Below are 14,310 nucleotides of genomic sequence, written 5' to 3'. Positions count from 1 at the left end.
TAAATGACACAAGAGTCTAAGAATAAAAAATAAATGGTTTTTTGACATATTACGAGGTTATCATTATACAGTGACGATTTGATTATTATACTAGATGAAATGTTTTGATTTATAAAACATTATAAGACATTTTTCAACAGATTTTCTCTTAGAACTTTAATGACGTAATAAACCCTCATTTCCATGTAATATACCAGTGGCGCTACAGCCCTTGTCCGGTCTTGTATCGGTCTCAGATTGAAAGCGTTCCACCATTTTATAGACAATCTGCCTTCTGTCAGAGACATGTCGTCAATTTTTGTATTTAAGACATGCCGGTTTTTATTTTTGACAACTCCATTGCACAGCTGTGATTCAAACGCACGACCTTCACGGATTAGGGTTGCTTCATCCGTAAAAATGAAACGGCAATGCACTCGCGAGTGGCATTAAGAGTGTCTATGGGCGGTGATATCACTTAACATCAGGTGAGCCTCCTACCCGTTTGCCCCCTGCCCTGCGATTCTGTAACTCACTATTCGAACTCACACAGCGGTTTTCGCATCGGCGGTCGCTCTCAAATCAGTCGTGAAGCAGTCATTTTATGATTTGGCATTCTGAAAAGGTGGGAGCTTGTAGTTTATTGTTTATCACATAATTATTGAATTTTATTGAATGTACAGAATCGCAAGGCTGTTCTTAAAAAAAGAATAAACATTCACTAGACAAAAGTAATTCTCTCAAGATCCGTTGCGTTACTGTCGCAAACTTGGAGCCGCCATTGTACGGTATTACATAGGTACAATTTGTAACAATTTAAAAAAAAAAAAATTGTGTTAATATATTTTATTTTTTCCGCCTCTCCAAAAACGCTAGCTGTATCTGCTCCTTCGTCAGTCCCTTTGTCTCTGGTACCATGAAAACAGCAATCAGTACGTCCACCACAGCGAACACGGCAAAGCAATAGAAAGATCCGTGCACGCCAAAGAATTGCACCATGTACGGGAATATTGCCAGTATCAAAAAGTTGAGCAGCCATACCCACTCCATTAGTATCATTGAAGCTAAGCTTTGCACCTGAAATTAATATAATAATTATTTTAAATATTATATTCGTTACGAAAAACTCTCTAAAACGTAAAAATGTGTGAAATTTATTTGGTTTAACACAAAACCCATACATTAATTCATTCTTTATAACGACAACATCCGTTCTCTTTTACGAAGAAATATTTTCATATTTAGACATCAACAACATACTAAAGTGTAATTGTTTTTATAATCAGCTTACAAAACTAACATTTGGCGGTGCCGAAATTTCTAAGAAAGGCACCTGAGATCATAAACAGCCTTCTCACCTTTGTTATTGTTAATTGTATTAGCACGTGTGCCATTATTCCTAGATTACATTGCCTGTGGGAAATTTTGGTCTCAGTTACTAAACGCACCATCGTCACCTATCTATTATACATATCATTATTGTAATAAGTTAAATTTTTTTTTTTCCTTCCTGCCGTATAACGAAAAAACATGCTCGGTCCTTTGAAATTCGTTATAAAGACTTTACACTGTACATATTAACTGCATTAGTTTATTTTGGCAAAATTTGAAAATTTATGATATCTTAACTACGCAACCTTCCATACATTGTGATCCCCATATATATATTAAGAAATTTCCTAATTTATATATATTACTATGCCTATTCTATATTCATAGGCCCGTCTTCTCGCCTCCGCTTCACTCTTGTTGCAGTAAGTGACACATTTCACTATGTTGCTGCAGAGGTCTCTGTTCTATATAAAAATATCATTCTCTCTCTACCTAATATTAATTTTAAAAAATTACCTCTGCTACGAAACCTTCAGCCAACAATATGTAAGGTACCGTGCCTGCTCCGAGCATGAAAGCAAAACAGTAGAACAAAATGAGAATCGCTGATACAGCAGGTGGTGCTATGTTGGTCTGCATGAAGAAGCCCATTGCCACCAGGCAGATTCCCACTGTGATGGCTGATGCTAAAAGTAGGGGCTGAAACACATACACCAAAAATTATATTAGTTCAAAGGCTGTGTTAGCTCATTCCCCGGATTAAATGCTGATATTCGATTCGGCATCTCTGCTCTATTAATTCATTTTAAATAAATATTGAGGGAGTTTGCATAAACGATAGGTTGCCTATAAAAAATTCGCCGCTCACCTGCAAATAATCATCGTATAATTAATTTGCAATAATAATATATAATAAAATACAAATATATATCTTTTAAATAAATTACACGTTATTCTTTATGTTATAGGTGAGAAACGGGCATGAGGCCCAGCTGATGTTAAGTGATACCGCCCATGGATACTCACATTGCCAGAAGGTTGGCAAGTGCGTTGCCGGCCTTTTAAGACTTGGTACGCTGTTATCTTGGAGGAAGTCTAAGTCGTAAGGAAATTATGTAAATAATTTTAAAAAATGCATGCCAGCTCACGTTAATTATTTTTCAAAATTATAGTTTTATTTAAAATCTCAAATCTACAGAAGCAGTCCTACGTATCTTGGCATGACTCTGAGGTTCCAAAAACTAACATACACACAGCGCACGCTTATAGCAACTCTCAGCTACAGACACACACCCATTCATATACTTCACGCATACTGAATGTCTTACCTACTTTTTCTCAAAAAAGATATTTTAAACATGTACCACGGAATAATTGTTATTTAGTTACCCACAACACAGTGACTCCCTAATGTGGGGATTAGAGATTAGAGAACTATATTATAATAATTCATGGAAACCATATGAATTATGTGTGTTGCTAATGCATTGTTTAATACATCATTCATTTAACAGTTGCAGAATGGAGCAGTGGGATCTTGGAGCATTAATATTCAACAGTCAGAAAAGCAATTTACATCAACAGCTATTTTAAAATTCTGGTTATATCTAAAATTAGATCAGCCCTGCGATTCTGTAACTCACTTCACGAACTCACACAGCGGTTTTCGCATCGGCGGTCGCTCTCAAATCAGTCGTGAAGCAGTCATTTTATGATTTGGCTTCTGAAAAGGCGGGAGCTTGTAGTTTATTGTTTATCAGAATGCCAAATCATAAAATGACTGCTTCACGACTGATTTGAGAGCGACCGCCGATGCGAAAACCGCTGTGTGAGTTCGTGAAGTGAGTTACAGAATCGCAGGGCAGTTTTTGTGTGAAAGAGAACATTACAATCAAAACATTTACGCTCAAAAATTTATTTTAAAATTTCTGTTAATGAAAGAAGAATGCTCTCTTTTCAAAATTGGTCCAGAAACTTATCAACATAGCAAAGCTTTATCTCTCTCTTCAGTCGGTAGCTCATTGTCAGCAAGGAAACATCTGGATCGGATAATCTAATTTCTGTTTAACCGGCTGTAATTACCGGTTTCAGTCCAACGCCTCTCTCACAGTGTACAGTTTTGAGAACGATGAGTCTTTCACTTGATCGGTCCATATGGTTGGTGACAGGCCACATTTACCTTCTTTGTCACCAACCACGATTAGTTTCTCTAAGCTCTCATCGTCTCATTACATAATTATATCTAACGCGTTACTAATAAAAATCCATACCTTTCTCCCCAATTTATCGGAGAATAACGCACTGGACATACTTCCTCCCATCAGGACAAGCGCAAAGAGGACAGAACAGAGGTGAGACGAAAGGCTGGGAGCTGCTTGGGTAAAGATATCTTTTGCATACACCTGGACTGGGACCATACCCATCATAACCTAGAAAAGAGTGAAGTAAGAATAAAATCATTACAATTAACAGTAATTCCTACTTTGAACTTATCGATTAAGAAACTTGCAAACAACATTCTTTGACACTTATTATATTGTTAATGACGTCTCTATTTATCGCAATTGAAATGAAAGAGATAGATACCTAATAATTAATATATCTGTTTTGGATTAAGAGGATGCTGTAACACAGGATGTTATTTTCACTCGATATCACTCATATACAAAAGTAAAATAAACCAATGACATCTGGCATCTGGGCCTCAGATTTCTGTACCTATTTCATGGTCATTTGTCAATCTAATAGGCAAGTAGGTGATCAGCCTCCTGACACACGGCGTCGACTTTTTGAGTGTAAGGCAAGCCGGATTCCTCACGATGTTTTCCTTCACCGTTCGAGCGAATGTTAAATGCGCACATAGAAAGAAAGTCCATTGGTGCACAGCCGGGGATCGAACCTACGACCTACGTCTAGCCTGCGCTTATAAGAGAACCTGTGTGAGCAAAATGGACATCCTTGAATCGTACAGTACCTGTGTGGATATTACAGCACCAACTACGATGAACGCGCGCCGCGATGATGGTGATACCACTGGAAACAAGTTTTATAAAACAGAGTTCCATTTACGACTTTTTCTTGTTGTTTTAAACATATACCATATACCACGGAAATGCAATGCAATCAAGGTTTATAATAATTTACTAAAAACATTCAAAAATCTTCTTACTAGAGTTTTTAGAAATCGACTTAATATACAAATTTTTGGAAAAAATGTATTGTCCTATTTATGATTATTTGAGTTGTTTGATAAAGTAATAATATACTTTAATAATGTGATGATGTAGTGATAAAACAGTATAAGTATTGACTATAATATGAATCAAATAACTTCTTTTCTACCTTTTAAGACAAATTGGCAGGTCATGTAACTTTAATTTTTGTTCTTAAACATATTCTTGCAAATAAATTATTATTATTACAACACAAGTGCTTCCTAGCGTTAGATCAATTTTGTCACAACCATATTTCTGTCATGAATAAAGTTTTTATCATTAATACAGTGTAATCTCTTTATAACATATTGCATGGGACCGAGCATTGTATTCGTTATAGAAAGATTCTGCTAAAGCAAGGGTTCTCTTAGGGGGTATTGGGTTACACTAAATACATTTAACTCTTGTTTACGTTATAGAGAGTGTTACATTATAACGAAAGACGTTATAAAGAGTTGACACTGTATTTCTAATTACATTAAGTACTCAGTAGACTGGAGATTTAAAGGCCTGTTCTTCAATCTCTGACTACGTATATTTGTTCTATTAAATTGAATTGGTTGTTTTATATGACAAGAATTTGGATTTTTAAAATATTTTTTTGGAATTACTTTTTGTATTCAACTTCATAAGTGAATACAGACACTTTTTACAGTAATTAATGTAGGAATTAATAACTGTGAAAAGTGGCGCCTCATTTATTGGTTAATATCAAATATTATGTTTCCCTTTATGATGATACGCGCAGTACTTTAGAAAAGATATTTTTCTATAATTTTTATTTTGATAGTTGTTATAAATACTTACTCAACATTTTGTATGATGGCATTTTCTTCTTCCCATCTATATCTTGGTCGGTTAACATTTCCTTCTCAGCTTTTTCCACTTCAGTGTCTGAAAACCAAAGTTATTCCGAATAATTTTAATTATAAAAAAACTAGACACACTTTTTCATGTAATTTTATGCGACATTTTCAGAGCTACTTTTCTATTTTTCAAATTATTACTATATAGGTAATTTGTGTATGTGTATATAGCCTATGTGTTTATTTGTACACTGAGTAGTTTAAAGCTCGGTTTTAAGTTATGTTCGGGTTGCTAGAAGAAACTACTTTTAGCAGTAAGACCGCTGTGTCTTCTCTCGCAGCCTTCTTCTTATAGTGGAGACGCTGACTGCTGTCCTTCGAGTAGCTCGAAGCCGGTGCTGCAGCTCCACAGGGTTGAAGAAGCGGTTCCGCAAAAACACAGACACACGTAGTACAGCGACGTCTCCCGGATCCATGTCTTCTTAAGTAACCTCCAGTCTCTTGGAACCGTCGGCATACCCGTTGCACTCGCAATCGGCCGATGTTCGGTTGCCGAGAAACTTCAACCGGACTACGCCAGTTTGCAGTAGGGCCACCTCTGAAGCTGCTTCTTCTGCTGTGGTATCCACTTTCACTGGGTTTTTCTTGTCGGAGCTCTTCAGGTGTGACCTTTGTGTCGTCTGGATAGCGAATGACCCCTAATTGACTTTTACCCCCCCCCCCCCCTCTTTTATACGTGTCCATGGTGGTACAATTAGTGAGCCTCCAAACGCGTACATCGCCACTTTTTAATCAAAGTGCTCTGGCGATTTGTGGTATTTGATTTTCCGTAAAGAAATGATTAGTTTTTTGAAAGCTTATTAATTGAGATTTTAAAAAGGGTACAGGAAGGATCTTAGAAGTTATTATCGCTTGACACGAATTTTAGGAAAGGTGCGAATTTTTGACGCCGAGTATGTAGTATGTAGGTAAAATATTAATTTTTACGCACCATTAATAGGTAACATCTCGCGGGCTGGCTGCACTCGCTGCTTAAGCAGAGAAAGCTCCTCCATCACAGCCTTTGAATCAGCAGAGCCTCCTCTGTAGTGAGCTATGGCTTGACGGGCATCCTGATGATTTAATACATATTAGCAATTGGCGGATAGATGGCGCCACCAAATTTATCAAAATTATTACATCTGTTAACATGACTATTAAACGGGAGAAAGGGGGTATTTGATTCTAGCCACACGGATGGCTAGAATCAAATACCCCCTTTCCCTGCAGTGGATAGGGATTTTAGCAACCAATTCCGTATGCATTATCTTATACATTGTGTATGTTGTGTGTGTTGATACACTAGGCACAATTCAGATGAAACAAGGTCAAATCTTTTAAATCAAGATTCGTAGGTTTAAAGCGAATCTTTTAAGTAAAAGACGGCCACACAAAGTTGATAAAAATTTCCTTTGAACTCCTGCTAATGTGAGTTCTGTAGATAGATCAGACTAGAGCGCCATATTCCAAAATGTTTCGTACCAGAGTTTTTTACAATATTATACAACATTTAGGATGAGAAGGCTTTAAAACACGAAACCTAGAATTCGGTTATTAATCGATAATTAAGGTCATGAAATAAAATGTTATTGACACTAAACTTACAAAATAGCTGCTTGCTGACAAATTATGCTGTTTTCTTTTGAATATAAATACTTGGCAGACTTTTCTTCGGATCAGGACTAATATAGTAGAAAAACAATTAAATATTTTTTTAAGCGAACGAAACTTTGTTTGAATCCTAGACGTGTGTGTTTAAATTGATATTGCTTACTTGCAAGTGCTAACGCTTTTCTTCTTTTGATTATCATTGTACTTGGTAAACCTTTCTTGGTGTCACCAATAATGTAGTAGAAAAATTATTGAATCAGTTTTTAGTGTTTTATCAGCGATCAAAATTCACATCCTAACATTGGTTTACACAAAAATGTGTGTTTAAATGTGTAATAAATATATAATAAACTCTCCTGCTAAATAAAGAACTAACCTCTTCTCTATTCTTCCTCATCAGATACACAGGACTCTCCCTTACAGAAGTCAAAAGAATAATATACGTAATACATAACGCCATATTACACCAGTTTATGTACTGATACGTCAATGTCCAGCCCATTACATACGAAAACATGGCACCGATGCAATAAGCTGCAATTGGACCTGGAAAAAAAATAGAGTATTGGAGCAGTGTTGGCCTAGTGGCTTCTGAGTGTGACTCTCAGATCAAAAATGAATCATCCAGGCTATTCGATATATATGTTAACGTAAAATTGTAAAAACCGTTAGATTGTAATCTATCTCGCGAGATTATAAACTGTCGAAAGATTGTGAACCTCAGCGTACTGCTTACAATTTAACGTATTATTATTCGTTAGATTGTAATCTATCGAAGTGAAAGCGTCAAATTGTGAAACGGCCATTTTTTATTTTTGAATAATTTAAAAATTTTCGGAACCCTACACTAATTGAAACATGAAGTTAATGTAATGTCTGTACATTTGACAAGTCATGCTTAAATTAGGTTCAACTTTAAAATTAACAAATGTGGAAATAATCGATTCGATTAATTTATACAGATTGTCACATCACTTATAACCAATAGAAAACGAGAATGTCACATCTCTTATAACCAATAGAAAAGTAGAAAATGGCCGTTTCACAATTTGACGGTTTCACTTCGATAGATTACAATCTACCGAATAATAATACGTTAAATTGTAAGCAGTAGGCTGAGGTTCACAATGTTTCGACAGTTTATAATCTCGCGAGATAGATTACAATCTAACGGTTTTTACAATTTTACGTTAACATATACAGTCTTTATTATTAATTATAAGTGTCGTTTGTGATTTGATAAGCTTATAAGCTAAACAATTGTGTTACACTGAAAGATAAAGAGGCAAGGAAGATGTGGCTACTTGATATCTTATTCCTTCCTTGTATCTTACACATGATAACATACTGTCAGGTGTTTCTGTGGCATCGAATTGAAATTTGATTTTGTGCTAATATTTCGTTCTGTAGTAACATTTTTTAATATAACTGGGCAAACGGGCAGGTGTCTCGCGTGATGTGTTTCCACCGCCCATGAATCCCAATGCCAGAGGACTCGTGAGTGCGTTGCCGGCCTTTTATAACCTCCAAGATTCTGCGTTAACCCAGAATAATACTACATTTTGACCTCTGGGGCCTTTGGATCAGGGAAACAGTGGTTAAGCTAGTTAAGGATCTTCTTTTAAGGTTTAAGCAACACCATGCAACTAAACCAAGCTATTTGACTATCCAACGTCGGTTCACGGATACAAAATCAAAACATAAAACATTTTTTGTTCGATCTATTTCTCTACCTGAGCTTAACATCCCTCTAATAGACTCCTCGGCGACTTCAGATATGAAAATTGGAGCATGGACTGATGTAGCACCGGTAGAGATGCCCGCGGCGAACCGGCAGATCAGTACCACCAGGGAAGATGACGTCAAATCTATTACAATCCAGGAGAGCTGAAAGGTAAAAATTGTATTAAAATGTTTGTGTTTTAGAAATAGATTTTTTAATTTAACAGCGGAGAATTGGGCAGGAGACTCATCTGATGGTTAGTGATACGGCCGCACTCACAATGCCAGAAGGCTCGCGTTGACGGCCTTTTAAGAACTGGTACGTTTTTTTGCCCCCGGTCGAAATGGATGGTTGAAATCTGTCCTCTAACGAAATTGTTAGTTTTAATGCCACTGGTTTTATGTTAGGTATTCAACATAGGTGGTCAAAGGTATGATTATCAGTTAAAGATATCTGTGTGATACCAATTATTTAACAACCTACACATTTCTGAGTCTATTTAATTTACCATTTTTAGTCAATTCATCATCATCAATGGATATCACAATCTATTTAGTGCTTCTTGCGTCCAACTTCGGACCGCTATGTTTCGAGGTCAAGTTTACTATCAATCTTTACTTTTTGATAAAAACTAAAATAATTAAAGTTTGAAAGTTCATGAAACGAAAAAGCGACAGTAAAAAGAGACAGACACAAATTCATAAGTTTAAACACTGTGAAATGCTTCGTATCTCATTTTCTCCCACGTTAAATCTTATGAATTTATGTGTCTGTCTGTTTTGTCTGTCGTTTTTTCATTTCGTCAACTTTCAAATCACAAGGATTCTAAAGAAGTTTTTACTTCAAAACTCGTCTTTCGACACTTTGCAACCAACGCATCTTGAGTTTTTTTGGACATATTACACGCAGAGATCCAGAAAACTTCAATCCAAAAAACTCATCGTGACTTGCAGAGGACACCAGACCTCCAAGCAGATTCGCTGTACCGTTCAAGTAAAGGCTCTTACAGGTCTTACCACCACCCAGAAGCAAAGGCTACAGACAGGAGAGAGTGGAGGAAGTTTTGCGGCACCACTAACACGCCCTTCAAAAGTGAAGAGTAAGCCTGAAGAATATAGGTTTCGTAACTTGTGATACACTATTTGTGTGCTAATAAATGTATTTCTTTCTCATATTTTAACAGAACTTACCAAATACGGCATAGCAATAACAAGTCCACCATTCTTTCTTCCAAGTCCGTCAATGATCATGCCAGCCATCATCGTTCCTACCATAGCTCCTAGGGCGGGCAGACTGCCCAAGAGAGAGGCTTCAAAGGTAGACATAGGCGCTGACAGAACTGTCGTGCTGTTTGAGGTGAATTCCGCGAGAGTGTACGATGGCCATACTGATAATGAAGCTGATATTAACGAACCGAAGACACCTGTAACAGATTAACAGATTTACAGATTTATATACAGTCGACTCTCGATAATTTGACACTCGTTAATTTGAATCTCTCGATAATTTGATTTTTTTTCCGGTCCCTTGAAAAATACTCGATAAATTGAATAAAATCAATGATAATTGGTCCCTTCGGTAATTTGAAGTTGAAAAAGTATTATCTTGCTCGCCAACATGCGATAATTTTAAATCCGGTCTTCCCTACTCTCTATAATTTGAAGCGTTTATCATGCACGGACTTGTCAATTGTTCTACGCTTCTACGCCCTTGGAACCGACACAAGTGACGATTACTTTGAATTGCAGCTCTCACCACTATCGAAAATTCTTTGGACAATGATAAACTGAAGTCGCTCACTCAAAAAACGATTACACTACTTCTTTTCGAAATAAAAATTTGTGAATAATTGTTAATACATAATAAGAATATAGAAATAATAAGTAACAAATGTTGATCAAATTCTTATTTCCTTCAGTCGCCCCGTGGTTATTCAAACACTTGTTATTTTGAACTCTTGATAATTTGAAATTTACCTCTGGTCCCCTGAGTTTCAAATTATCGAGAGTCGACGTATATTTTTACGAGCTAGGGGATCGGATAGAAACGTCATAAATGTAAAAGGTGGTAGGTTTACCACTTGACTACACTTGTTCTAAAACGGCCTGAAAAAATGTTTCAGCCTCCTGAAAAGTAGGGTAACATTCTGTAAATTACGATTTTCTAATATGTGATTGACCCTCCCCTGAAACGGTCAGAAATCACATCTCAGCCAGCTGAAAAGTTCACTAAGTAGTGGAAAAATCTAAAAACATTGCAGTCGACCCGTCTTCGTAACAATATTTAGGACCTCAATATAATTGATTTAGGGAATTTTTTTCCCAAAATCTTGCTTATAAGTGATCTATGCTATAATAAGTGGTGTATTATTAAAAATCCAGTAACTTAACAAACTGAAACAATTCATATGGCAATGAAAAGCAAATTATATAACACATCCATGTCATACTTAACAAATTCAAATTTAATGACGTGGAATAAGTGATACATGTATCTTATGTTCCATAGTATAGTAAACATATATATAATATGGATGTTAAACTTGGCCTGCGATGGGCACAAACAGCCAAAAACTAGTAGTTTGTCAACGCAGCGTGGAAAGAAGCATGCTTAATATAAGAAAGACTACGGAATCGATGGACAACTTCAAAAATAAGAAAAAAAAAACAAACGGTAGTGCCGTGTTACAAAAAATATGAAAACTGAAATGGAAGTGGACTGGATATATGGTACAATTATACCTGTTACCTGTCCAAGTAACCACTACCCAAACTCTATAGTCTCTGGTCGTTCTTACCAGTATAGGGGACGCCCACAGAAGAATTTTCCCCATGGCCATAAAGTAGATAGAAAATAAAAAACTACTGTATCTGTAAATATATAAACTACTTCAAGTTCAAATTTCCAGTCAAGACTCCGTGCGACTCCCGTATTTCAAATCCTTTTTAAATTATTGTATGTACTTTGTAGTCTATTATTAAGCATTAGCTAGGACAGATTACTGTCCTTTGATAAAATAATATGTAAAACATATAAGCTTCAAGATCCGAGAAAAAATTGATAAAGCTATTTTCGTTACACAATAGTATTTATTTTGGCATAATATTATGATAATAATGTTAGCTCGTATTGTTCACATTGTAAATTTACCTAATGATAACAATGTATGAATATTGATCCCTTTGAGTCTGATGAAAATTCTCTAATCCTGGTGTCATTGCACCTAATAAATCAAACAATGTGGAGGCTTTACCTATTTTACACGCTTTATATTAGCTTCACCTGTATGTATGTATGTATGTATGTATGTAACCGACTCCTTCGGACTCGATTTTGACCCACTTTAAACGGACAGATTTTATTCAAATTTTGCGCACCTGTCAAAGATCGATGACAATGCAATAATCCGAAAAAAAAATAAAAAACAAATAATAGTTTAAAAAAAAACTAAAAAACACGCTTTTTCACAATAATACCAGTATTTTTTGATCATTACCATTTTCAGCCTAAATTAGGAATTATTTTTAACTTTTTAGTTTGATGTGCTTTAAAAGCGTGTTTTTTAGTTTTTTTAAACTATTATTTAATTTAAATTCCAAATTTGAATTTTGTATTCTCTAATTATTACTGAACGCATGCGCATAACATTCTTCTCGAACCGTCGAGGAAAAGATCGTGAGAAAACCGGCTTGTCTTATCCAAAATGTCGACGGCGTGTGTCAGCTACAGGTGACTGATCACCCACTTGCCTATTAGATTGGCAAATGATTATGAAACAGATACAGAAATCTGAAGCCCAGAACTAAGAAGGTTGTAGCGTTACTGATTTATTTATTAAATATTATTAAAACTGAAATTAAATCAATACTGATTTCTGTAACTCCCTAATTGTATGTCATTAATAAATATGTAATTATGTTTTTTAAATAGAACGGGGGGCAAACGGGCAGGAGGCTCAGCTGATGTTAAGTGATACCGCCGCCCATGGACACTCTCAATGCCAGAGGGCTCGCGAGTGCGTTGCCGGCCTTTTAAGAATTGGTACGCTCTTTTCTTGAAGGACCCTAAGTCGAATTGGTTCGGAAATACTTTAATGGGCAGCTGATTCCACAAAGTGGTGGTGCGCGGCAAAAACTGCCTTGAAAAACGCTCAGTTGTGGAACGGCGGACGTCGAGGTGATACGGGTGGAATTTCGTATTCTGCCTCGACGTCCGATGATGAAAATCAGCTGCAGGTATTAATCCGAACAACTCCTCTGAACACTCTCCATGGTAAGAGTCAATAATTGATAACAATAATAGTCCAGTGACGCTACAACCGTATAAGGGTCATGGCCTCAGATTGAACATTTGATTTTAAAGACATATACTTATCAACCCTTGAGTTAGACACGTACATAAAAAGATCATTGGCACAGCCGGGGATCGAACTTACGACCTCAGGGATGAGAGTCGCACGCTGAAACCACTAGGCCATCACCGCATCAATAGTTATATTTGATAGAACTGAAAATTTTTAGAACTCGAATCTAGTTTATTGAGATAACTTTCCAATCAACAACACAATAATTTCCATAAAAAAATAATTCAAAGAGTATTATATATTTTATTCTTGCATTTATCCCATTACAAGACGTGCTTTTCAAAATTTAAATAAAATAATAAAGTAATATCCTGAAAGGTATTTACTCACCGGGTTGGAAATATAAATAAATAGTTTGTTTAAGTGTTACACGAAATGCAGACTGTCTTTCTAGACTAAAGACTAAGAAACTATAATCTATCTGATAAAATATAAATAAATCAGTGGCGCTACAACCTTTTTAGGCCTTGGCCTCAGATTTCTGAATCTCTTTTATGATCATTTTTTAAATCTAAGAGGCGTGTAGGTGATCAGCCTCCAGTGCCTAACACACGCTGTCGACTTTTTGGGTCTAAGACATGTCGGTTTCCTCACGATGTTTTCCTTCACCGTTCGAGCAAATGTTAAATGCGCACATAGAAAGAAAGTCCATTGGTGCACAGCCGGGGATCGAACATACGACCTCAGGTATGAGAGTCGCACGCTGAAGCCACTAGGCCAACACTGCTCAAAAGTAGGTATTAATTTCATAATTTAATATTTTTTATTGATTTTTTCCTTTTTAAATGAACCCTTTTGTATATACATATGTATTCCATCTATGCCTCTTCAGTATGATTGTTTTTTAATAAATATTTATGTAAGCTGTTGTATACGAAATAAATACATACACGCTAAGGTTGTATAACACTGTTGTAGTTTTCCCATTTTAATTCCTTGATTTCACTAAATAATTTTGTTACTTAGAAACACCACTGTCCTTAGTCAACTACTATATGTCTTAAATCTAATTTATACATTCATCAAGATGTAATATTTATATAATGATAAAACTCTGCACATAACAGTAGCAAATACTAAATAAACTCAACGTTATTTTGAAGGTTAACAATCACATATTTTTTTATGATATATTAATATTACAAATTAATTTTTAAATGAAAAGTACACAAACCAGAAAGCTTAAAATTCCTCATAAAATAAAAAATAAATCTGTGGCGCTACAATCGGTTTTTAGGTCTG

At 35.8% G+C, this 14,310-nt stretch overlaps 1 protein-coding gene across 1 annotated transcript; it reads right to left on the bottom strand.

Moving 5' to 3' along the window:
• Positions 1–812: 812 nt before the first annotated feature.
• On the bottom strand, positions 813–14,085 carry LOC125059866 (facilitated trehalose transporter Tret1-like). The gene is made up of 10 exons (XM_047664507.1): positions 13,959–14,085; positions 9,896–10,128; positions 8,716–8,869; positions 7,359–7,528; positions 6,324–6,444; positions 5,334–5,420; positions 4,286–4,344; positions 3,582–3,740; positions 1,828–2,010; positions 813–1,056 (listed from the first exon to the last, which is right to left on the bottom strand). The coding sequence occupies exons 1-10, from the start codon at positions 13,993–13,995 to the stop codon at positions 826–828; spliced, it is 1,434 nt and encodes a 477-aa protein (XP_047520463.1). The 5' UTR covers positions 13,996–14,085; the 3' UTR covers positions 813–825.
• Positions 14,086–14,310: the final 225 nt, after the last annotated feature.

This window comes from Pieris napi, chromosome 20, assembly GCF_905475465.1.
Source record: "Pieris napi chromosome 20, ilPieNapi1.2, whole genome shotgun sequence".
Taxonomy (NCBI): domain Eukaryota; kingdom Metazoa; phylum Arthropoda; class Insecta; order Lepidoptera; family Pieridae; genus Pieris; species Pieris napi.
This window is presented reverse-complemented; position numbering and strand designations above follow the sequence as displayed.